This window comes from Podarcis gaigeae (assembly GCF_964106915.1).
Source record: "Podarcis gaigeae genome assembly, chromosome: 2".
Classification (NCBI taxonomy): domain Eukaryota; kingdom Metazoa; phylum Chordata; class Lepidosauria; order Squamata; family Lacertidae; genus Podarcis; species Podarcis gaigeae.
The window spans coordinates 115,864,118-115,890,288 of record NC_139679.1 but is presented as its reverse complement, the minus strand read 5'-3'; the positions used below and the strand labels follow the sequence as shown (position 1 = coordinate 115,890,288).

Sequence of the window (26,171 nt, the reverse complement as noted above, 5' to 3'; positions counted from 1 at the left end):
CGCCTGCTGTGGCTGTAGAGACCAATACAGGAAAGGAGATGGGAGGAATCACAACGGGAGAATCCCACTTGCGCTCCCCGCTCTCCCTTTGCGCCTGCAGCCTCTCTGGAGCGTGCTCCTCCTGGGGACTCGGCTGGCGTCCCTCCAGGAGTTAATGTTGCCAGCTTTCATGTCATGTTTGCAGATACAGTGGTATCTCGGGTTACATACGCTTCAGGTTACAGACTCCGCTAACCCAGAAATAGTACCTCGGGTTAAGAACTTCAGGATGAGAACACAAATTGTGCTCCGGCGGCGCAGCAGCAGTGGGAGGCCCCATTAGCTAAAGTGGTGCTTCAGGTTAAGAACAGTTTAAGGTTAAGAACAGACCTTCAGAATGAATTAAGTACTTAACCCGAGGTACCACTGTATCTTTGTAACACAGAGAAAATCTGCCAGTGGGCCTGGTGTCTGAAGCCAGCTCCCAGACAGATCAGATCCCAGAGCAGAGCAGGGGACATAACATGTCTATGCCAGGAGAAGAAGGCAGTCACCACTAAGCACTTCTTTCTTGAAGAATGTCAATGATTTCCGTCCTCCATTCATAAAATGATTTACACATCATCCTCTCAAGGCAGCACACTGCAAGAATACACAGGCATTAAAAGCAATGCAAAACAATCAAGGCTGCTTGAGACAATGCTAAGCAGCTGTGCAAGCCTGCCAGGATATAAACAGCAACAGCCAATCGAGTCAGTTCTGAGATGCTTAGTCATTTGCAGGCAGGGAAACTCCCAGAAGCTGAAAACTGAGAAGGTGAAAGTCAGCTGTGCCTTCACTGTGAGGCAGCAGCCATGGCCGGTTCTGGGGATCCCATCCAGGATCTCTGTGCTGAAGCCACTTGTCCCATCTGCCTGGATTACTTCAAGGATCCAGTGACCACTGCGTGTGGGCATGATTTCTGCCGAGGCTGCTTGAGCCGGTACTCTGGGGTCGTGGGCTCACAGCCTTCCTGCCCTCAGTGCAGAAATGCAGTTCAGGCAAGGAGTCTCGCCCCCAATCGGAAACTGGCTAACTTTGTAGAAATAACCAAGAAGCTCAGCCTTCAAGAGGAGAAGCGGGGAGTGTGTGAGAAGCACCAGGAGCCCATGAAGCTCTTCTGCAAGGAGGACCAAACCCCCATCTGTGTGGTGTGCGACAGGTCCAGGGAGCATGAAAACCACAAGGTGATCCCTCTGGAGGAGGCTTCAGGGAGTTTAAGGTAGGAAATCACTCTGAAATCTTAACAGGGCAATGAATAGCTGTTGATTTTTCTTGGGACGTTTTCTGCAGATTCACCCAGCGAGTCATTATCCAGTCCAAATTAGGCTAATTGTAAGGGCACCGCTTACATGTTGTTTAATAGCAGCTGAGAAGCCGGGTGGCAGGTGGGTGAGTTTAATTCTTTCTCTTCCACGGTGCCATAGCAAACTTTCTCTGAAATGGTAAGGGGTAATGGGCTGAAATTTGGGGATGGTGTACGGGTGGCTATTTGGGCCCTGGAAGGACTTACCTGCAGGTCTAGTTATGTGTGAACTGCACAATGAAAAGTGTGCTGAAGTTAAGTTTTTTGCACACAGAATTGGATGTGAATGTTACGCAGAATTGCAATAATGCTAATTAATTTTATTTTTTTATTTTTTCAAATTTTATTAAGCTCTTTTACAAACGAAAGAAAAAATAAAAGGCATACATTAACAAAGAAGAGAAACAAAACAAAGCAAAACACACACACACACACACACACACACACACACACACACACAAAAAGAAAACGCATAAACATTATCGACATACAACATGACATTGATTGACTTCCCTCCATCACGGTTTGAGCTCTATTCCTACATTCTCTTCCTGCGGTGTCTTTTTACCGTCTTTGTCAAAACCTCTCAGGCTTTATGTTATACCTGCTGTAATTTTAATATTTCCTAGATTTGTTTCTATGTAAGTAATGAATTTACTCCAATCATTAATAAATTTTACATTTAATGCTAATTAATTTTATTTTATTTTTTCCTATACTTTTTGTTAAATTTTCTGTTTTACATTTCAGAGTATTTAACCTTAAAATTTTTATTTTATTATTTTATTTTATTTTATTTTTCCCCAGCCACTCTGGGTGGCTTCCAACAGGATATTAAAAACACAATAAAAGGTCAGACATTAAAATCTTCCCTAAACAGGGCTGACTTCCCATCTCTTTCCATGCTTCATTTTGCATACCATAAATCCCTGCATATTTTACATAAACATAATGCTGCTGCTTCTTTTTTAGTCTCCGTTAAAATTAAACTGATATGGAAATTTGGGGAACTGAAGGAAACTGATAGAAATTAAAATTGGCTGGTTCACCCATCCCTACCCCAACCCCTGGTGTGGGCTAGGCTGATTGATTTCAAAGTGTCAAGAATGCATCCATTCCAGGGTCTGAGCGGTCTTCATGCTGGAGCCTGTGGTATGCAGTGAATTCCCTTCTTTCTCTCTCTCCCTCCTCTAGGATGTGAGAGGCATCTTGCAGAGGTAAGTGTATCCTGTTCATTTGTATTAGTATTGCTCCACAAGGCCAGGAAGGGTCCAGGACCCCAGACATGTAACCTGGCCCTCCAGGGGTTCCTGAGGGAGAGACAGTAGACGTCCACACGCAACAGCATTTCACAGGTGAACATAGGGCCCCCTCTTTTCATCTTGCAGCACCCCAATTCTCTATGCAAAGACCGGGGCCAGAGCACTCCCTATGCCCACCTCCCATTCACATGGCTAGACGATCTTCTCTGTCTTTTGTACATCGGATTCATTTAATCTGGGATAGTTCCAAACATCTATTCAGATACAAATATATATACCTGTTGTTGTTGTTTAGTCGTTTAGTCGTGTCCGACTCTTCGTGACCCCATGGACCAGAGAACGCCAGGCACCTCTGTCTTCCACTGCCTCCCGCAGTTTGGTCAAACTCATGCTGGTAACCTCGAAAACACTATCCAACCATCTCGTCCTCTGCCGCCCCCTTCTCCTTGTGCCCTCCATCTTTCCCAACATCAGGGTCTTTTCCAGGGAGTCTTCTCTTCTCATGAGGTGGCCAAAGTATTGGAGCCTCAGCTTCAGGATCTGTCCTTCCAGGGAGCACTCAGGGCTGATTTCCTTCAGAATGGAGAGGTTTGATCTTCTTGCAGTCCATGGGACTCTCAAGAGTCTCCTCCAGCACCATAATTCAAAAGCATCAATTCTTCGGCGATCAGCCTTCTTGATGGTCCAGCTCTCACTTCCGTACATCACTACTGGGAAAACCATAGCTTTAACTATACGAACCTATACCTATACCTATACAAATAGGTATAATCAAGGCAAAGGTGGATTTTGGCATCCAAATGGAAGGTGGCAGGGATAGTCAGGGCAGGAAGCACTGGCTCCCATCTTCCTGAAGGCTGACTTGTAGTTAGCTGGGCCTGTCAGTCTCTCCAGGTCACCTTCTCCTAACCTGCCATGTGTCACAGGCGTATTGGGAAAAGCCCCTGACTGAAGAGCAGGCAGAGAAGTAGCCACCCCACTTCCTCTGCTCTCAGGACACACCTTGCTGCCTCTGTCCCTGCACTGAGAACCTGCTGTACCTCTTTCACTAAAGGCTATTGTGCGGGAGAGAGAACAGGACTCCTGTTTGGGGGACATGCCAGAGTCTCTGTGGGTGGGGGGTCCTGGGGGATGCCCATCAGTTTCTTCTGCATTGCTCCCTGCATGGGGTTGGGACAGAGGAACTCTTGGCATGATTGATTCTATTTCTACATTTGAGGAGATGTAAGTGAAGAGGCTCGGAGACCTGGGGTTGCTGTTTTGGCCTTCAGTTGTCTGGTTTTGGAGTCCATCATAAGGAGGAATCTCCTCCCCTCTGTGCCTCCATCCCTCTGTGCTTGTCTCCCCCTCTCGGCTTTCTAAAGTTTCCTTCCTCCTATCAGTTCCTTTATTTTGTTGTACTTTGGATTTGACTGGGTTACCCTTGGTTTTTCCAAACAGCTGTGAGAAAATGGAGACATCTGAGAATCCAGTGGCTCTCCCACCAGAGCCAAGTAGCAGGACCTTGGAATACTGTGTTGTAAATCCCGTTCTAGATGTTAACATGGATCAATTCAAAGGTAATAATAATAATAATAATAATAATAATAATAATAATAATAATAATTTATTTATACCCCGCCCATCTGGCTGGGCCTCCCCAGCCACGCTGGGCGGCTTCCATAGAAACCAAAAATACAGTAAAATATCACACGTTAAAAACTTCCCTGAACAGGGCTGCCTTAAGATGTCTTCTGAATGTCCGGTAGTTGTTTATCTCTTTGACATCTGATGAGAGGGCGTTCCACAGGGCGGGTGCCACTACCGAGAAGGCCCTCTGCCTGCTTCCCTGTAGCTTTGCTTCTTGCAATGAGGGAACCGCCAGAAGGCTCTCGGCACTGGACCTCAGCGTATGAAGTATGGCTGCAAGGGTTTTCTGATGGACATTGTATAAGTCAAAACCATGAAGTCTTACTGACTTTAATTGGTTCTTGCCACAGACTGTGGTAGCACCAGCAGAATTATCTTTGAAATGTGGATGGAATCATAGAATTGTAGAGTTGGAAGGGACCCCGAAAGTCATCTAGTTCAAGCCCCTGCAATGTACGAATCTCAACTAAAACATGCATGGCAGATGGCCATCCAACATCTGCTTATAAACCTCCATGGAAGGAGAATCTACCACTTCCTGAGGGAGGCCTTTCCACTGTCAAACAGCTCTTACCCTCAGAAAGTTCTTCCTGATGTTTAGTCAGAATCTCTTTTCTTGTAACGAAAGGAGGACAAAGCTGTTGCACCTTCTCCTCCAGCCAGGCAGCCATTCTCTCCCCAGAGAGGCTCGCTTGGCACCTTCCTTACATATCTTTAGGCACTAGGCAAAAACATTCCTCCTCTCCCAGGTATTGGCGGTCTCTTGGGTGGGCAGGCTATTGCTTTTGTTTGTTACCTTGTTATGTAGTTTTGTGTGGACACTGAGGGTTGCGAACATGATCCGTGCGGGAGGCACGTTCGCAACCCGCAGTGTCCGCAACCTGCAGCGCCGTGTCTGCACATGCACAAGTTGCGATTTGGCGTGTCTGCGCATGCGTGAGTGCTGAAACCCAGAAGTAACCCGTTCCAGTACTTCTAGGTTTTGGCGCGTCCGTAACTCAAAAACGCACAACCTGAAGCGTCTGTAACCCGAGGTATGACTTTATTGTAAACCACCCTGAGGTCCTCGGATGAATATAGAAATTTTAATCATCATCATCAACAACTTCCCCTTGCTGCAGGTGTAGCTTCCTACAGGCTCAGGCAGGAAAACAAAAATGGCTCAGGTTTTGCAGTAGCAGCTCCCTCACCATTCGTGTCTTTTGCTTCTACGTACATTGTGACACAACCCTCTGAGCCTCCCCCTCCAAGTCCCTCGCAAATGCCCTTGTTTGCTAACCCTGTTCACAAGCTCCTGGTTGCGAGGCCCCAGAGACTGAGGGCAGCTATGTAGACCTGAGGCCTGTTAATTCCACTCCCAACAGAGTCAGCTGCTTACTTCCTCCTCCAGACTCTCTTCCTTTCAGCAGCAGCCCGTCCACCTGAGACCATGCTGAAATATACTCAGAGTCAAGTGTGGATTTCATGCTCTTTATTCAGCTCAGAGTAGTGAGGAATGGAAGTTTCCCCGAAATGTCTGCTTTATATACATTATTTACACAATGGGCCCCACGTGATTGGCTAATTCTGGAATTCTCCTGTAGGCCTATCAGATTGTGCATTCACTTCCACCTGTGGACCAATCAGACTGCTGCATTCTGAATTCTATTGTTCTAGGACCAATCAGACTGCTGCATTTTGGATCCTATTCAACTCAGTACATAACACATGTGCAGCATGAAAATGCAAGCAGGCCTCCAAAGAAGCAACCTGTGTTAATTCAAAAGATGCAAGCTCTCATTGTTCTGTTTCTTCTAGCAATCTCTCACCAGTCACTGCTCCTACAGCTCTGTTTACTAGCCCTCGTCTCAGTCAAGCTACCCCTATCTAAATAATGCCCCATATGGACGGTCAGTCTAAGGAAGTCTTAGGAAGAAATGGTGGTTGTGACAAATAAAGGCAGCCAGCACCATATTCGCTTTTAAGCCCACATGCCCCAAATAAATGCATATTCCTAAGCATCCGTTCGTTGGAGAACCGCATAGCAAAATGCAGAGAAGTGTGGATTTTGGAGGAGTGAGGTGTTTTGCTTTTCATCTTGTTTTGGAAAGTGTGGATTTAACATTCACCTTTAAATCTTAACTGTATTTAATTCCACCCCTGTCACTACCTCCTCCTCAGTGTTTCTGTATGAGCCGCCTGGCAAATCTCCTTTCTTGCCCCCATGCATTCCCCCTCTGCTTCACTATATACAAAAGCTCCACCAACATTTTTCCGGGTGGTTTTGCTTTTTGTGAAGGGTGCCTGGATTGACAGGGAGGCATCAAAAATAAACCTGGTTCAAAACACTGAACAAAGAAGATATTATGTCATGAGAAGGAGGGGAGTGTCCCACTCCTGACATCAATGCATGAATGGGCTCATCCAGACCTCCTTTTGTGCTATGTTTATAGGCATAGGTCTGAGCACTTTCTTTTTTTCTTTTTGCCCAGGTGCTTTCCCTGCAAAAACTCACTTTTCACCGCTGAATTGGAGCAAATGGCAATCTACCCAAATTGCCATTTGTTCTGACTCATCCTTAAAGAGCAGGTTTTCCTGGGGAAAGTGGTGGTGGATGAGTGTTTAGATCCACAGCTTTAAAGTGTAGGGTTGTGCCTAGAAAGTGTAGGGCAAAAGACAAGTGTGGATGAGCCGAAAGACCCTGAGGTGTTTCCTTGGATCAAGACCTGTATCTCTGACTCTCGGCTGATTCGGACTCTCTTCATTTCCTCATCTTCTCCCCAACAGCAAACGTCACTCTGGATCCAGACACAGCCCATCCCATTCTCATCTTGTCCGAGGATCTTCAAAGTGTGAGATATGGAGCGAAACTGCAAGACTTGCCTAGCAATCCTGAGAGATTCAGCCAACGTCCTTCTGTGATGGGACGTGAGGGATTCACAGCAGGCAGACATTTCTGGGAGGTTGTTGGGGCAAGTGAGGAAGGATGGGCTGTGGGGGTTGCTAGGAAGTCTGTGAGGAGGAAGAACTACTTTCCCTTAAGTCCTGAGGGAGGGATCTGGGCTGTGGGGAGATGGGAAGGAGAGTACAGGGCCTGCAACCCCCCTGACTACTCTCTTCTGCCCCTGAGTGGGGAGCCCAGGAAGATCCGAGTGGCTCTGAACTATGAAGGGAGGTATCTTTTTTCGAGGCTGACACAGGAGCCCATCTCTACACGTTCTCAGGAGCCTCCCTCTCTGGACAGACACTCTTCCCTTTCTTTTTTCTTCAGAGAAATGAAACCCACCTTAGGATCTCCTGAGAAAAACAAATCTGCCTCATGGGCCTGGTTGGGAGTTGGAGCCGAGAAATATCACCAACATATTTATTCATCACCAGCCACAAAGAATCATAAAATACAAAAAAAGTAAATAAAAAGGGGACTACTGCTGTGTTGTGGAATAATCTTATGAAACATAGAGGTTCCTTGTTGAAAAGGGAGATGCCCTCTGTACATGCTCAGGCCTTTTATTTCTGAGGCTCAAAGTTCCTAAGTAAAATTTTCCTCATCACATTCTTTCCCACCCCTCAGCCTTTTTCAACCCACTTTTAATACCTAGGTCTTTATTTATTCCCTGCACAGTCCTGTCAACCCGGACAGGGTGGTGGGTGGGGTTGTGAATATTGACCGCTTTGGGAGCTCCCATAAAAACATGTTTACAAAGAGCAGAAGCAGAGTTTTTTAAATAAAAAAAAAAACCCAAAGCTTTTCTCTTGGGAATTATAGGGACAGAACTACCTAAAACTTGTCATGTATGTGAAAACAGTGGCAAAAATGTTACTTGTCCAAAAATTAAAAGAAGAAGTTCCAGCAAAGGAAGAATGGATACAAAAACATATGGAATATGCTGAAATGGTGAAACTTACCCGAAGAATAAGAAATCAAGATAACAATCTTTTTACAAAAGAATGGAAATGGTTTATTGAATATTTACAGATAAAAACATTGGCAGGATTATTGTAATAACCTGCAGCTTCATAAGAGTATACATTTAAAGAAGATGAATAAGTGAACAAATTGAAGTTAATTTGGATATGCAGAAGATATTAAAAATACATTTAAGGAGCCGCAGAAAGTGGGGGAAGGAAGTCAAGTTTTGAAATTTCAAAATGATTGTAAAATCAGTTAAATGTATATATCTGAAATGTGTGTGTGTCTGAAAAGTAATAATAATAATAAATAATTATAATAATAAATAATTATAATAGAGCTGGAGCAGGGATGGGGGACTTTTTGCTGACAGAGGGCAGCGTTCTGTTCTGGTCAGGGCCAGAGGAAAAAGTGGACAGAGCAACAGATGTGAATTTTACCTTTGTACAGCTGGGCAGTTGCTACACACATTCCCAATCCCACAAAAGGCAGTGATGGCCACCAACCAGGATGGCTTTAACATTTAACGTCTCACATCAAATATAACTGATCTGTAGAAAGGACTTTATGATCTGAACGCAGAGAGCCAGTGTGGTGTAGTGGTTAAGAGTGGTAGTCTTGTAATCTGGGGAACCGAGTTCGCTTCCCCGCTCCTCCACCTGCAGCTGCTGGGTGACCTTGGGCTAGTCACACTTCTCTGAAGTCTCTCAGCCCCACTCACCTCACAGAGTGTTTGTTGTGGGGGAGGAAGGGAAAGGAGAATGTTAGCCGCTTTGAGACACCTTTGGGTAGTGATAAAGCGGGATATCAAATCCAAACTCTTCTTCTTCTCTTCTTCAGAGGCGATGTATGTACTTATGTAACCCAAAAATATTTAATAAAAACAATTTGTTTAAAGAAGAATAGGCAATTCCATTAGCGGCCTATTCATCGCTATTAACAACAACTGAAGTATTTTGGAGGCAGTATGCCATTGTATATGCAATTACTGGGAATCACAAGTGGGGAGACAGCACTCTTGCACCTGGCAGCTTGAGGGCTCCGAGCCCCCCGCCGCCTAAAAGGAACGCTTTCCCCAAGTTTGGCTCCTGTGAGAACAGGGATGTCTTCGGCCTATCTAGCAGGGTTTCCCCCCTCTCATTAAAGCACCCCCCTTCCTGACCTGGGGAGTTGTAGTCCCCAAAAATATTCGTAGGGCAGCAGGTTTGGGGAGGTTGCTCTAAGGAGCTTAGGGCAGCACACAGTGTTCCACCACTGCCCATTTGAGCCTCACACCAACCCTACGAGGTAGGCCAGGCAGAGTGTCACCCCAGTCCCAGCCTGACACTCCAGTCATGGATGTCCAGTCAAATCCCCCATTATGAACATGACTATGACCTGGTGTGCATGAATATATTATGTTTTTTGAAGTCCAGCATTAGAAGGGAAGCCTTCCCCAAAGTCAGAGCACTCGAAGGACTTCTCCCGCACATGAGTCCCATTGTGGGTGATGAGAGAGTCCTTCCGGCAGAAGCTTTTCCCGCAGACAGCGCATCTGTAGGGCTTCTCTCCCGAGTGGATCCTCTCGTGCCTCACGAGCTGCTGCCTCCGGCTGAAGCTTTTCCCGCAGTCCCGGCACTCGTGGGGCTTCTCCCCCATGTGGATTCTCTTGTGTGTGGTAAGGTTTCCTTTCTGGGTGAAGCTTTTCCCGCACTCGGAGCATTTATGCGGCTTCTCGCCTGTGTGGATTCTCTCGTGAATCACCAGGTGAGCACTGTTGTTGCAGATTTTGCCGCAGTAGGCGCATTCATACATCTTCTGGGCTTTCTTGGGAAGGTCCGCTCTCGGAGGGCAGCTTTTCTCGCTCCTGCTGCCTGTTTTCTCTCCTACAACTTTCAAAAGGCCCTTTGGGAAGGGACACCAATTGAAACCTTTGTTATACGGGAAAGTTTGGCCTTCTGTCTCCTCTGGCTGTTCTGAGGGGCACACCTGTCTCCCTGGTGCCTCTTCTAGCTCCTCCAGACCCCCTTGGGCTCCTGTCAATGGCATCCCATCAACTTTCTTGGGTCTTTTCAAGCCAACGTCCATCCAAATGTGCCCATCAGTTTCTGGAACGGAGAATTAAGGACACGAGTCATATACCCTCTACAGTTCTATAAGTCTAAATAATCAATGATGTGTTTTTGCCCATATGTATTGTGTTTCCTTTGCACTGAAACGAACAGGGTGGAATAACATTAATGGCTACCTAATTTATGTAATATATGTAATTTCAGCACAAAGGGAAGTGAGACAAATAATGTAGTTTTTGGCAGGAGGCAAACTGTAGCAGAACAGAAAGGGCGCCGCATACGACAAATACAGCGGAAATAGGAAAAAAATGTTTTCCCATTCTTAATTGCTACCTAACTGCAGTCATTCCATTAGGAATCCTGAACTGTTTTTATCCAACCTGGTAGCTATAAGAAGCATAGCTGTAAGAACAAAAACCTAGCCCTGTGCTTCTGCCCCTTTTCCCTTTCATCTCAAGTATTTTTGTTATGTTATATTGTTTTGACTGATTTATTATAATTTTACTGTATCTTAAAGGTAAAGGTAAAGGTACCCCTGCCCGTACGGGCCAGTCTTGACAGACTCTGGGGTTGTGCGCCCATCTCACTCAAGAGGCCAGGGGCCAGCGCTGTCCGGAGACACTTCCGGGTCACGTGGCCAGCGTGACATCGCTGCTCTGGCGAGCCAGAGCCGCACACGGAAACGCCATTTACCTTCCCGCTGGTAAGCGGTCCCTATTTATCTACTTGCACCCGGAGGTGCTTTCGAACTGCTAGGTTGGCAGGCGCTGGGACCGAGCAGCGGGAGCGCACCCCGTCGCAGGGATTCGAACCGCCGACCTTTCGATCGGCAAGTCCTAGGCGCTGAGGCTTTAACCCACAGCGCCACCTGCGTCCCACCTGCGTAATTACGCCACCTGCGTAATACACAAGTAAGTATCTTACTTGTGTATTAATGTAACATTCACGACTCGGGAGTCTTTGGCACCCAAATCAGTGTATGAATAATTGTCTGGTTTTATAATTTTATGATGCTTTAACATTTATATTACACGTCGTCATAGTGGTAGTCATTATTTTTTTTTGGTTGGTGGTTTAGAAATATTCCTACAAATATATAAATAAAACATAGCATGTATTTTAGACTATGAGTCTATGAGGGCAGTGACGATCTGTAAGCTGTTCTGGAAACCATTCCCAGTGCATCCCAAGGTACAAATGCTTAAAATTATTACATTGATAATTACCGTATTGGCCTGAATGTAAGCCTCGCCTTTTTTCCAATTTCTGACCGCGAAAGCCGTGACCGGCTTAAATTCGCAACCTTACAAAAATGGGCTTTTACGATATTGCTGCTGAAACAGACATACTGTAAAACGGAATGGGTGTGAGTGCCTGCAGAATTTTAAGAGAGCGGCTTATATTCGGGTGTTGTCTTTTTCTCTCTCCCTCCCTTGAATTTTAAAGGTACAGCTTATATTCGGGTGCGGCTTATATTCAGGCCAATACGGTAATAAACCTTTACCCAGCAAGCTGGCCTCACCATCCTCCTCCGGCTTGATCTCCATAGGCAAAGGCAACTCCACGGCATTGGACTCCATAGCCGCCTCGTCCAAAGGCCCCTGTACCTGGAACGAGAAATGAATGGTTTTGCGATGCCACTACTTGGAAACCTGGGGAGCCATTTCCTTTGAGGGCAAGCTCCTCTCCCCCTTTTGCTTGCACTTTTTCTTAAGGGGAGAGACGACAGAGCCTGAATTGAAGGGGGAAAGGTGTGGCAGGGGGCACCAGCTTCCCTGGCTACCAGCGAAGGCCAACAACCTGGGGACAGCTCCAGTCTGTCTCTCCTTTCTGGCTTTACCTCTCTAGAAGACCAAGATATAAAGGGGGCTATTGAGATGGAGGAACAGAACTCCTGGCAATTTAGCCACACTGAGTACCCTCACCTTTCGTCCTGGCACCTTGACCTCACGCAGCCTCAGCAAGAAGTCCTCTGCCAGAGCCACCGCTCGGGCGCAGGTCTCGGGGCCCCGTTCTCTCACCCAGCTCTGCATTTCCGGAGGCAGGATGGCCAGGAACTGCTCCAAGATCACCAGATCCAGAATCTGCTCTTTGGTGTGTGCATCTGGTGCCAGCCACCGGTGGCAAAGTTCACGGAGTCGGCTCAAGCCCTCTCTGGGGCCCCCAGCCTCCTTGTAGCCAAACTGCCGGAAGCGCCGGCAACACAACTCCAAGCTGGTGATGTCTTCCTTATCCGGAACCTCTTCCTTCACTTTCACAGAAGGATCCAGACTGGCCTCATTGGACTCTCTGAGTAGGCCTGGAAAGGGTTGGGCCATGCGCTCTCCTGCAGGCCACCAGATGGTATCCACAATGGCCTTGACAGAGGCCTGGAAGTCCTCAGCATCGTCCTTTGACCAGAGCTGAGGTAGACGTGGGCTTTGCCGCCCCCATTCCGACTGAGGAGACTGCATCCTCCTCAGGAACTCCTGCCACTGGGTCTCCCAGTGCTGTTGAAGCGCCTCATCTGGTTCCTTTTTAATTTGTGGTGGGGCTGGCCTGGTCAGAAGCTCCTGGACGGTCCCAACCTGCACAACACAAAGATCTTGTCCTCCTGCTTCCAATTCCTCTTTGGCCTCAGGGCCCGCTAGGCCCCGTTCTTCCATTTTGTTTGGTTCTGAAAATTTCTTCTCAAGTTCTGAAAGCAAGCGAACAAAAAGGGAGTGTGTGAAGTAGTCCTTGCTTCTGACCTGTCCTGAATCTACTGCCCATCACTTTCGTTGAAGGAACCCAAATTATTATTGATATCCCACCTTTCCTGTACAAGGAGCCAGGACTGCAAGCACATTCACAGGGATGCATTCTAAAAACAGTTACAGGTAAAAAACATCTCCAGTTACATTCACACCACACCCCCTCCAAACGTCAGTCTTTTCAGCTGCGTTAACTACAAACACCAAAATCTGGGATCCCCTCAAAACTGGTGTCAAAGTCATTTTGCAGTGAAAACCCCGCATTTTGCAGCACCCCATGGAGTAACTGATATTTCAAAATGGGGTTTGTCTTGGCAAATGTTTTGCAGCAACCCCCAGCATTTTGCAGCGCCCCACAAACAGAACAATTGAAACTCAAACCTGGGGGTCACCCAAAACCCAACCTTGTCCGATTCACTCCAAACTGGCACCAAACTTTGGCAAAAGCTTTGCAGCGAAAACCCCGCAAAAAACCCCCTGCAAGTGAGTTCCCTTCACAGCTTTGCACTTTGCTACCTGCAAGACATTATTTGCAGGCAGATGACTAGGTTCAGGGTCACCGAATGTTATACTGGCATCTGAATATTGGTGACAAAGAGCAGTTGCTGACATATTTCCATTTGCCTTTTTAAAAAGCTCTCTCTCTCTTGCAACTCCAGATTCAGGTAGGTAGCCGTGTTGGTCTGACACAGTCGAAATATATATAAAAATAAAAAAATTGTTCAGTAGCACCTCAGAGACCAACTAAGTTTGTTCTAAGTATAAGTTTTCATGCGCATGCACACTTCTTCAGATATCAAAAAAGTGAGCATGCACACAAAAACCTATACCCAGAACAAACTTAGTTGGTCTCTAAGGTGCTACTGGACAATTTTATTTATTTTTTTATATCTTGCAACTCAAGACAGTTTTCTTTTCAGGTTTAGTTGATGCTTATCATTGAAGCACCTCTTGTAAGAACATTGCATTACTACTGGGCCTTCTGCTGGTGGCATTGCTTTAATGCATCCAATAAATTGTGACTTGCATTCTCCTGTGACTTTCAAATACAGTGGTACCTCGGGTTAAGTACTTAATTCGTTCCGGAGGTCCGTTCTTAACCTGAAACTGTTCTTAACCTGAAGCACCACTTTAGCTAATGGGGCCTCCTGCTGCCGCTGAAGCACGATTTCTGTTCTCATCCTGAAGCAAAGTTCTTAACCCGAGGTACTATTTCTGGGTTGGCGGAGTCTGTAACCTGAAGCGTATGTAACCTGAAGCATATGTAACCCGAGGTACCACTGTATTTTTGTGCCTGGTCTGACACAGAGATCTTACCTCCCCTATATCTTACCTTACACAGCAATTCCAAATGAGACCACACATGAATATTTAGCTTGTGAGTCCATACCTATATTGTAGGTTCGAATGGAGTTCTCTCTCCTGCTTCTGTATGTCAAATCTTCTGGTGAATTCTCAGCCCATTCCTCTGTAGAAAATGTGACTGTGAATTTTTTTCTGTCCAGAGTTTCATCAATAATTTTTGGATTGCTCAAAAAGTACTCCTCCTCCTCGCTTTCCTCAGTGCTTCCATCCATGTTGTGGTCTCTAGACTCATCAGAGGATAAAGTTGATGAATGCTCATGATTTCCCTGGTCAGAAGCAACAGGTTCTGTACAAATTCCCAAGGTCTGGTACACCTCATAGCGACCCCCGAAGACAGATTGTACGCAGAAATGTTGATTTTCTTTTTTGCAAGTTTCTCACTAAGTCTTCTCCAAACCATGTGCTTTCTTCCAGAAATTTTTCCATTTTCCTGCACTATTGCAAAGGGGTCACCTCAGAAATAGGAAACGTGCGCTGTCTTGGCATTATTTAATGAACTATGGGAAATATATGAGAAACACATTTCATAAAATTTATACACCGCTTTATTCTTTTTTTAAAGGAAAAAAAAAGACCCCTCAAAGCTAAAGTAAGCCTTTTCCCAATCTTTAACCTCCTGAGTTTTGTTTTTTTATTCTAACCGTTTTTGGACTCCCTTTAAAGCCTCTTGACAACCACGGGAAACCTAAAGTAAACCTCATAACACACAAAATTCTTTCTGCGTTTTGATGGTCTAAATTCTCTGCAATAAGAGTTAAATGCAACAACCACCCTTTTATGTACAAGTGAAGTGGTCAGTCTGGAGTTGCCCTATGACCTTCTGCATGCCAAGCAGATGCCCTTACCACCCAGCCACAGCCCTTCCCGGGGCTAGGCAGAGGGGCAGGCCTGGGGGCGGGGGAGGCAGCTGGACAGACAACCTTCGAGTTAGGGGCAGGCACGGGGGAAGCTGTGGATCTCTAGATCAGTGTTTTTCAACCACTGTTCCGCGGCACACTAGTGTGCCGCGAGATGTTGCCTGGTGTGCCGTGGGAAAAATTGAAAAATTCGAAAGATTTAAAAATAAAGTATTTTATAATTTTTCATATTTCTGTTTACTTACTATTTCATAATAAAGTAATTATAAAACACTTTCTTTGTGTTTATTTGATTCCTATTCAAGAGAATTACTTTATATATAGTCAATATAAGCACAGAGTTAAATTTTTTAACATTTTCTAATGGTGGTGTGCCTCGTGATTTTTTTTCACGAAACAAGTGTGCCTTTGCCCAAAAAAGGTTGAAAAACACTGCTCTAGATGTTGTTGGGCTACAGCCCCCACCCTTCCTAGCTATGTTGCCTGTGCTGACTGGGGACTGATGGGAGCTGGGAGCCCAACATCTGAAGGGCCACAGATTTCACCCACCCAGCCACCCCACCACCCCCTAACCCAGAGCGCGTGTTTGGGGACGTCTGCCTTCTGCCCTGCAAAGCACCAGATCTTTGCTCTCCTCTCTGATCTCTCCCCTTTCTTTCATCCCCCTGCAACCACTCACCTCTTTCCAGCATCTGTCTCTGCTGCAGCTTCTCCCTTGCAGGAGATCCCAGAGATTCACCCAAGTTTAGACCATGCAAAAGGCTGCTTCTCCTTATTATTATTAGTTATTATTATTATTATCCAGCCATAGAGAGGCAGCGGCAGGAAAAGGAAGGGAGCGCTGATAAATAAACCGGGGTCCCTCTAGGAATCTCAGCTCAGTCCATTTAACCGCTTTAATCCCACGCCTAACAAAGCGAGGAGCCACTAAGGGGCAAATGCTCTAATCCAAATGCTTTTCAACTTGTTTTATTTATCCTTGGAAAGTTCTGATTTTTAAAAATTGCATATTCTTGTTACTATTCTTGTTATTGTTAATATAATATAATATAATATTATATTGTTGCAACCCTGGGATTGTAGCCTCAGTGCCTGCTTTTGTGCAGGAAGGATAAAGTTGCGTTGTGTTGTTTTGTTTTACTTGCAAACCCGGAAAAAGAAGTTGCTCTCCTTGGTTTTTCTCATCCTTCTCCGTCTCTTGTCTCTCGGGCGAGGCGCTCCAAGGGTTAAACCTAGAGACGGCCCCATTGCCTAGAGAGGCCCAGGACTCTTGGAGAGTATTTTTTGGGGGGATTTAAATACTGGACGCACCTTCCTGTTCTGTTCTAGCTACCCTGGGGAGAAAGAAAAAGAAAAAAATTGGCTTTGGGATTTCCCAGGAGTAGTATTGTTGGGGGAGGTCTGTGCATTTGGAGGAAAGGTGAGTAAATAATTACAAAGGGGGAGGGGTGGATTTGTTGCTGCTTTTCAGAGAGCAGGAAAAAAAACTGGACTTGGAGGGAGGATGCAATCTGAAATCTCATTTCTTTGCACCCATCAAGTTCAGCCTGGGAGCAAGTGGTTTGCAAAAGCGCCGATTTCCAGAGAAGAAAGAGACCAATAGGTCCAGAACTGTCAGATCTTCACATCGCCTTCCCTATAGGCTTTGCCTTTAAATGGCGGCGCTGACCTGCAGGAATTAAGCCCGCAGGAGCTGCTGCTTAGCCGGCGTGGAGATCGGCGCGGATCACCTGCTGGTTTGCTGCGGATCAAAAGGGGTGCAGCAGGGCAAGGCCCGGCGCTGCTAAATAAACGGGCCCTCTCTGTGTGTGTGTGTATACGTTGCTTGTTTGCTTTCCCCCTCCCTTTGTAGCCTGCAGATCAGACAAGTGGGCATGCACACAAGCCCAGGTCCAAGGCACTTGCATATTAACCTGCAAAGCTCGGAGCAGCAGCGTGGCACCCAGATCGGAGAGGGTGAGCCTGTTGTTGGACTCAGACTCCTGTCAGTATGGCCAGTGGCCAAGAATGATGGGATTTGTAGTCCACCGGCATCTCGAGTTGCCACAGGCCACCCATCCTCAAAAGTGCCTCCTCCCTGACTAACTTACCCGCTTGCTAAGAAATCCTGGGGATGCCACCCCCAATGCTAAAACTAAATATGTGGTGACACGGGAAATGGCATTCTCAAGTGTAGAGATTTGAGCAGCGACAAATCTTTGTGGGTTTTTGGTGCCAGCTAAAAATGTCTATATTTACCCAGGCCATTTATTAACATACCCTGAGTTTGCTGTTACATGGCAGCAATTCGTTGTTGCTTCCCCTCTAATAATAATAATAATAATAATAATAATAATAATAATTATTATTATTATTATTATTATTATTATTATTATTATTATTTATACCCTGCCCATCTGGCTGGGTTTCCCACTCTGGGTGGCTTCCAACAAAATATTAAAAATACATTAAAACATCAGTCATTAAAACTTCCGTAAACAGGGCTGCCATCAGATGCCTTCTAAAAGTCAGCTAGTTGTTTATTTCCTTGACATCTGATGGGAGGGCGTTCCACAGGGCAGGCGCCACTACTGAGAAGGCCCTCTGTCTGGTTCCCTGTAACTTCACTTTTGGCAATGAGGGAACTGCCAGAAGGGCTGAATGATGGGGGTGGAGACGCTCCTTCAACCCTGCATCCAAACTGTCGTCACCCCAAAGCGCTGACTTCATTTACAAGTTATTTTTATGATGTTAAGTTGTTGTTGTTTTAAAAACTGATATTGTGTTTTGATACCGTAACCTGCCACGACACCTTAGGGTAAAGGGCAGGTAATAAATGAATGAATAAATTAATAACATTAACAAAATATATTTAAAACCAGCAGTAAAACAGCAACAGCCAGCATCAGTTTAGGTTCCAATCGTGCGCCTGCTTACAGGGAGTAAATCCTATTGAATTCAATTTGGCCATTAATAGGTAGTAAGTTATGTTTCTCACTGTGCTTGTTTTTTCCCCCCTCAGAGAGAAGCTTCACTGCATAAGTATGTTGTGTGCCGTACCGCTTGTTTAAAAGCACAAAATCCCCACTTCTATGGAAAACGACCTCTTCTTTTGACCAAATCGCAGAGCAGGGCTGTGAGAGCAGCAAAGAGGAACCCGGAAGAGGGAGAGGGTGTCTAAAAGTCCAGAGCTCCACTCTTTACTCTGAGAGGAAATGGCAACCAAGAAAGGGTCTGCACCGGCTAGCAGATGCCAGGCCACACCAGCGCCTTCCAGTGTCAAAATGGAGGAACGTGACCCAGCAGGCCCCAAACCAGCTGAGGGAGCAGAAAAAGCGGGGAAATCTCCTCGTGTCCTTCAGGTTGGGACCATCAGAGAGTTCCTTGACTGGGCCGCCCCACTGCAAGTGAAACAGGAGCCTGATGAGGGTTTGCCCGAATGCTGGGAAGCCCAGTGGCAAGAGTTCCTCCGAGCCATGCAGTCCTCTCACTTGGGATGGGGCAACCCACCAGTGACAGAGGAGGCTGCGCCATGGGGGGACAACAAGGCCTTCTTCGCCTCCTTTGAGCGGCTAGCTGGGACCTGCCACTTGCCTCGGCGGGAGTGGCTGGCCCGCCTGCTGCCTGTCCTGAGCCGGGAGGCCAAAGAGGCCTACAGCAACCTCAGCCTGCAGGACCGAGGGGAGTACGGCAAAGTCAAGGCGGCCATTTTGAAGGTGGACGCCATCCGCATGGAGACGCAGCGCCAGCGCTTCCGGCAGTTCCGCTACCACGAGGCCAAGGGTCCCCGGGAGGTGTGTGGCCAGCTCCGTGAGCTGTGCCGCAGTTGGCTGAAGCCGGAGAAGCACACCAAGGAGCAGATCTTGGACCTCCTGGTTCTCGAGCAGTTCCTCACCCTCCTGCCCCAGGAAATCCAGAGCTGGGTGAGGGAGCACGACCCGGAGACCTGCGCCCAAGCAGTGCCGCTGGCCGAGGCATTCCTGCTGAGGCGGCGAGAGGCCGAGAGGAAGGAAAAACAGGTAACTCCCCTTAAACTTGTTCCAGGTAACTTGCGTGGTTGCCTCAATATTTCACAAAAGTGCTGCGCAGAGATGGCTCTCAGAAACCAAATTCCTTGAGCTTTGCGTAATATGTGTGTGGTTTCCTACCTGCACCACTCATTTGCATGCAGACAAATGCAATTTAAAACCACGGGAGTATCTGCAAATATCAGGGATTTCATGTTTCTTGAATCGATTTTAGAATGAATTGATTTTAGAATGCATTTCAATTAACTGATTGTGATTTTATGTAAACTGTGTTACTTTTATTGTTGCTAGCCGCTCTGAGCCTGGCTTCGACTGCGGAGGGCGGGATATAAATAAAATTATTATTATTATTATTATTATTATTATTATTATTATTATTATTATCATCAGCACATAGTTGAAATATGGAATTTGCTCTCACCGGAAGCAGTGGTGACCAGCAACCTGGATGGCTTTAAAAGAGGATTAGGAACATTCAATGAGGGGAGGGCTATCATTGGCTACTTCGCCACGATGGCTGTGTTCTCCCTCCACTGCCAAGGGCAATGTGCCTCTGAATGCCACCTGCTGGGGTTGCTAGTTAGGGAGAATGCTTTGGTTCTCTGGTCGTGCTTTTAGGCTTCCCATCACCTGCGGGAACAGGATGCTGGATCAAATGGGCCATTGGCTTGAATCACCATGTTCTTACGACATCTGTGTTCTGGTTTGTGTATTAAGTTAGGAAGTGCAAATGATGTAGGTTTGCATTGAGAAGCAAGCCGAACTCATTTCTTCCCCCGTTCGTACATTTAAATTAACTACTGTTGCAGGCACTGGAAGCCCCAGCTGTGAATCGTCCCGAGGCAAAGCCATCTCCCATGGGTCCCGGACTGAAGCGGCTGTGCAGAGAGGTGAAGCAAGAGGAAGCCAGAGCACAGGGTAAGGATTTGCTGCCTTTTTTGGCGTCAGAGTTTATTACGTGTTTCTTAGGGCCTTGGCCTGGCTACTTCCGTCTTGGGAGCGTGATTGGTTTGCAGTAGCTTTCCATGAAAGGACTGACAAGAAACAGCCATGGATTTGGGCTGGGCCCAGGAAGGCCAAGGCTCCATCCCATTGCTGAGCTACAACTCCCATCAGCCCTAGCAAGCATGGTCAACAGTCAGGATTATGGGAGCAATAGAACAACTGGAGGGCTCTAGGTTCCTCATCTCTGGTATATGAGACGAACCTTCCTTTGTAGTCCAAATGATACAGCTCAGGCAGAGGTCTGCTTCTTTGAAAACTAGACTATAGTAAAGCAGTCTAGATGGGATTTGGGGTTGGAACATGATTGTTGGGCCTATTCATTCTGCCCTCTGAAAAACTATCGGCTCATGTGAAAAGGGTTTCTTTCTCTTCAGCCTCTTGGGAGACACAAGTATATATCATTTTTATTAAGTCTCGAACAATATTCCAAAGCATTTCTCATCATATACATTTTCCAAAAAAAATACAAAGTTTCTTCTTTACTCCCCCCCCCCCCGTTTTCCTGGTGTTTGTTGTTTATTCCTTTTTATTAGCTGTTTTACAACACAGATATTTTTATTTTCTAAACCCTGCTGTCGTTAAAGCTTTTATATTTCAAACCCTGACCACGACTTCATATATTGGTGATATTTTGATAGGTGATCTATCAGTGGTTTCCAATCCTCCTTAAACACTTCGTCATTATTCCCTCTTCATCTGGCGGTTAATTTTGCCATTTCAGCATAGCCCATCAGTTTCATAAGCCTTTCCCCCTTAGTTGGTAATCCTTCCTCTTTCCACCTCTGTGCATACAAAGTTCTAGCTGATGTTGTCACGTACATAAACCAACTAGCCGGTTTTCTCGGGATCTCTGCCCCCATATTGGGAGACACAAGTCCATTAGGAAACATGAGGTCTCTTCTTTCCCCCCATTTCTTTTAGACAAAGGTAGCTCCAGCAGTGACTACGTGGAGAGGAGAGGAAACCGGAGCACAGAAAACGGCCTGAAGACTCCTAGCAGAGCCCGGCCGGGGGAAAGGCACTTCCAGAGTCCTGAGGGCAGGAAAGGTTTCCACCAAAACCCGGCCCTCATTAAACACCAGCGAGTCCACGCGGCAGAGAGTCCCCACCAGTGCCCGGATTGTGGGAAGCACTTCACTCAGCGCTCCAGCCTCACCATCCACCGGAGAATCCACACAGGCGAGAAGCCGTACCCTTGCCCCCAGTGCGGGAAGTGCTTCCGTCAGAGCTCGAACCTTCTCAAACATCAGAGAATCCACTCGGGCGAGAAGCCGCACCAGTGCCCCGAGTGCGGGAAGTGCTTTGCTCAGCGCTCAAACCTTCTCATCCACCAGAGAACCCACACCGGTGAGATGCCGTACGTGTGCTCCGAGTGCGGGGCCTGTTTCAGCCAGCACCGAGGCCTGGTCACCCACCAGAGGATCCACATGGAAGAGATGCCCTATGGCTATGGCTGCCCGGACTGCGGGAAGTGCTTCCAGCAGAACTCGGACCTCACCAAACACCTGAGGGTCCACACGGGCGAGAAGCCCTACAGCTGCCCCGAGTGCGGGAAGAGCTTCAGCTACAGCTCGAACCTCAGCAAACACCAGAGGATCCACACGGGCGAGAAGCCCTACCTGTGCAACGTCTGTGGGAAAAGCTTCAGCCACTTGTCGACCCGGAACACGCACCAGAGAGTCCACACAGGGGAGAGGCCGTACGGATGCACCGAGTGCGGGAAAAGGTTCATTTCCAGCTCAAAGCTCACGAGACACATGAGAACGCACTCGATATACACCCCTTACATCTGCAATGAGTGTGGGAGGAGCTTCAGCACTCATTCCTCCCTTACCACACATCAGAGAATCCACTCTGCTGAGAGCTACAGCGTGGGGAATTCTTGGGAGGCTGCTGAGCAGGGGCCCAGCAACCTCTCTGGCCGGGTATCACTTCTGTGACTGGTGCCTCTTGCCCTGTCCCTTTATGATTTAGCCTTTCCTGGTCACACAGGTCCATCTCGGCACTCGTAGAAAGGGTGCTAGTCCATAAGGTGTTTGGAATAAGGAGGGCCTGCACAGTGCAGGCAGGAAGCGAGGATAGAGGATGGTCTAGGATTAGTCTGGTGGTTTTTTGGAAAATAGAAGTAGGCTGAGAATAGGATAGTAAGGGGGAACGGAAGCGAGATTTCAGGCTTATATCGGCGGTTAGTTTTAGAAGCGGTGTGATGGCTAGTGCAGAACAGAGGAGCAAAGAAGCTTGTCATAGGCTGCTTCCCCATGAACACAAATGGGCCTCCTTTTAGCGAAATGTGCCCCTAGCTGCGGTTTAGCAATGCAATAGCTAGATAGAAACTCCAGTTGCAGGGGCAGTATATCTTTGAACCATCTGCCTGGCACAAGGCAACAGTTGTTTGATTCCAACCATGTTTGTTAGCTTAATGGTAAGTAGCTAGATCATTCCACGTCCCCTGCAGTTTGATGCTCTCCAGCTGCTTTGACAACTCCCATCCTCCCAGTGCTGGCAGGGGCTGATGGGAATTGTAGTCCAAAACAGCTGGAGAGCCCTAAGTTGGGAAAAGCTGATCTAGGTGGTCTTATTTGGGAAGTGGAATCCTGGATTAAGATGGACAGCAAAGTGGTTCAGATCTTTTGAGAGGAGAGTGTTGCTTAACCCACAAATCGTCTTTAAAATAAAAATACAGCTACTCAACAACAAATTCTCTGGGTGGCTTACAAACAAGACAATATGTGAAAAAGTTAAAACAATAAGCAATAAAAGATGGGAGAAGGGGGGAAATGCCTTTTTCCTGGCAGCAAAAGAAGCATAAACAATCCACAGCCCAGATTAAACTACCCTAAGCTACAGAGGGCTGTTTGTAAGGATTCTCGGAATGCAGGTCACTTTGAACATTCGACCGTGCTCCATCCTTCTGTGTCCTCCATCAAGGAAACGGGCGTTATAGTGGAGGTTGAGGACCATGAAAACACTCTAGGCAGGGGAGAGAGGCAGGGCCAGGAGGGTTGTGGCTTGGAAAGACGGGGTGCAGTTTATAGAGAGTCCAAGGGTTCCCCGTGGTTCCCCCTGCCTGACCAAGAAACAAAAAGCACTCATTTTTGTTATTAAGCGGCGGCCAGACGAGTTCACAAAGGGTAGGTCCATTAGTGGCAATTAGTCTTCATAACTTTATGAAGCTTCTGGGTTCAGGCATAGTGTAGGACCGGTTTCCTGTTGGGTGGGAGGAGCCATCGGGAGGGTGGCCTTTGCTTCACATTCCACCCATGGCGGCCACCCAGAGGCAGCTGGTTGGCTTCATTGCAGAGAAAATTTCCAGGCTTGATGGACTTTTGTTCTGATCCAACAGGTCTTCCTTAGGATGGGATTGAGAAAGTTAAGGTTGATTCTCCGTGGCTGGGGACGCAGGGGGAACTGGACATGTTCAGACCACACTGTAGAACTGACCCCACCTTCCTCCTTTGTATCTCATGCCATCTGTCCCTTTGGGACAAAATCCATCCCTTGAGAACATTGCTGTGCTTCGAGCTAAATTTGCCCTCCCTTCCACTGGCAGCAGGGAGCGGCCTGCAGGGGGCGCTGTGGTGTGTCCATTGACCCATTGCCCGTAGCCTATTGTATGAATTAGAGCAGTTGCTCTGCTCACTTTCACCTCTGGCCTCACTGGCCCCTGGCAGGTGCCCCACAAGGCGATGTGGCCCTTGAGCTAAAAGAAGCTCCCTGCCCCTGCTCTATATTGATACCGCCCACAACATTCCAGAAATTGCACTCGTAAATAGCCAACCGTGGAGGTGTCTGTGTGTGCGTACTTCAAACCTGAGAAGGAGGGGGAATGGTTAGAGGTTCTTGGGAACCTCCTATGTGGCATTGCGGAGGCCCACTCAACTTTCCACATGCTGCCACTGTAACGTTACTGCTGTTACGAGGGATATATCCTTCGTATACATTGCCACACATGTGGAAAGCGAGTGGAAATCCTGGTTCGAAGGGTAGGTCCGCTCTGCACATTTTTGGCACGTTCAGTGCACATTCAAAGCACGTGACTTCCCCCCAAAGCATCCTGGGAGCTTTAGTTGCCCATTCACGGCCGCCACACTCAGTCGAGGTGGTGGAGAGAGCCATCTTGGCTCGTCAGAACCTTCATTTGCCTGCGTCTTGCCAGGCTGGCAAGATCATTCCAGCTGTGAGCTGGTTTTGCTTCCAAAGATCGATCTGAGGTGAGGCACTGGGTGTCACAGAATTGTGGAGTTGGAAGGGAACACTAGGATCATCTAGTCCAACCCCCGGCAATGCAGGAATCTTTTGCCCAACGTGGGGCTCAAACCCAGGACCCTGAGATTAAGAGTTTCGGGCTCTAACGACTGAGCTATCCCTGACCCTACTGCACAGACCTTTGTGACAAAGGACTTTACAGGCAGCACCTGAGTCCACTTTCCTGCTTGGCATCCCGATGGTTGCAAGATCATTGGAGAGGTGCAATATCCTAGCTTGGGAAACATGCAGACCAGCTCATATTCGGCACCATGGACTCAGTGAGACACCATCAGAGGTGAAAATGCCACACGGTCACAGGGTGCTTGTGGTGGGTTTCATTTCTCACAAGCTGCCAGAGGGGGGCCACAGCTGGAATGAGCGTGAAGAAGGCAGAAGGACTGAGTTGGCTGTTTCGCCTTCATGGAGCTGCCATTCCCAGGACCCCTAACAAACTACAGTTCCTGAGATTCTTTGGCAGGGGGACATCATGTGCTTTAAATGTGCGTTGGGTGTGCTTTAAGCTCATGGTGCGGATTTGCTCTAAGACAAGGGTCAGCAAACTTTTTCAGCAGGGGGCCGGTCCACTGTCTCTCAGACCTTGTGGGGGGGCGGCGGACTATATTTTGAAGGGGGAAAATGAACGAATTCTTATGCCCCACAAATAACCATTTTAAATAAAAGGACACATTCTACTCATGTAAAAACAAACTGATTTCCGGACCATCTGTGGGCCGGATTTAGAAGGCGATTGGGCCAGATCCAGGCCCCGGGCCTTAGTTTGCCTACCCATGGTCTAAGAAGTTGACCTTGAAAGATTGCTCCCCCCAAGGTGAGATGGGAGATTTGTATTCTCCCGCAGCGCTGGACTCCGTAGAGAGCACCCCCGGCTGAAGGCCGGGATTGTGTATACTTTTTGTGTGTGTTTTGAAAATAAAATAAAAATTGAGGCATCATGTACTTGAGCTGTTGTCATATCAACCTTTTATTTTTTTCCAAATTCTGCAAGCCTGTGCACATTTGCTTGTTTTTTAGGTACTGTTTCTGCCAAGTATTTGATATCTTTCTCAGTCCTCCTCCCACAACTATCCACCCCCCCTCCAGCTCTGACTTACACAACTTTGGCTAGTGTAGCTGATGTGCTTTGAGCACATGAGGGTTAGAAACCAGCTTTGAAAAATATCAAAAGTCACGATTCCTATTTAAGTGAATTACATACTTAACTGCACACTTCGGCAGTCGCAAAACACGTGCAGAACACAGATTGAGAGTCTCCCTGAGATTTGCTCCTCCTCTAGAGGGCTTCCCATAAGCCATCAGTGGTTACTAGCTTCATCATATCCATCATTTTGATTGCCCAAAGACTAGAATCAGTGTTACTACATATATATATAAATTATGCCAGCTGTTGGGTTTCCTTTGTTCGTCACTGTGAGAACAGAATGCTCTTTTAGACAGTTCCTTGCCTGATCCAGCAGTGTTTTAAATTTGTTGTTAGCTGCCCTGAGCCCGGTTTCCTGAACCGGGAAGGGCAGGGTATAAATAAAAAATTATTATTATTATTATTATTTTATGATGATCTTACATTCAGTGAGGAATCCTTACTGGGTGCAATACTGAGCTTGATCAGAAGATGGCAGCAGGAAGCTGCTTCCTAGCCTGATTTACCGACAGTGAGTGACAGTCTTGAATGAGTGGCGGTCTTGAATAAATCCCACTCAAAGGATATGATTCTGCTCTGATTCATATGAAATCGTAACTGTGGCGGAAATTCTTAGCCAGTTCCTGACCAGAGCTGAAGACTA

General features: G+C 47.0%; 3 protein-coding genes across 3 annotated transcripts; 2 read left to right on the top strand and 1 right to left on the bottom strand.

Annotated features, from left to right (window-relative positions):
* The first annotated feature begins 644 nt into the window (after positions 1-644).
* LOC310838065 (zinc finger protein RFP-like) lies at positions 645-2,541 on the top strand. Its single transcript, XM_083725460.1, has 2 exons — positions 645-1,240; positions 2,519-2,541. The coding sequence occupies exons 1-2, from the start codon at positions 834-836 to the stop codon at positions 2,523-2,525; spliced, it is 414 nt and encodes a 137-aa protein (XP_083581586.1). The 5' UTR covers positions 645-833; the 3' UTR covers positions 2,526-2,541.
* Positions 2,542-7,543: 5,002 nt separating this feature from the next.
* LOC310837549 (uncharacterized protein) lies at positions 7,544-15,967 on the bottom strand. The gene is made up of 5 exons (XM_083724295.1): positions 15,789-15,967; positions 14,278-14,749; positions 12,081-12,832; positions 11,678-11,762; positions 7,544-10,191 (listed from the first exon to the last, which is right to left on the bottom strand). Exons 2-5 carry the CDS (start codon positions 14,462-14,464, stop codon positions 9,500-9,502), a joined length of 1,716 nt encoding a protein of 571 aa, XP_083580421.1. The 5' UTR covers positions 14,465-14,749; positions 15,789-15,967; the 3' UTR covers positions 7,544-9,499.
* A 417-nt stretch (positions 15,968-16,384) lies between these two features.
* On the top strand, positions 16,385-25,326 carry LOC310837454 (uncharacterized protein). The gene is made up of 4 exons (XM_083724072.1): positions 16,385-16,529; positions 18,111-19,107; positions 19,926-20,034; positions 21,043-25,326. The coding sequence occupies exons 2-4, from the start codon at positions 18,304-18,306 to the stop codon at positions 22,059-22,061; spliced, it is 1,932 nt and encodes a 643-aa protein (XP_083580198.1). The 5' UTR covers positions 16,385-16,529; positions 18,111-18,303; the 3' UTR covers positions 22,062-25,326.
* The last annotated feature ends 845 nt before the right edge of the window (positions 25,327-26,171 follow it).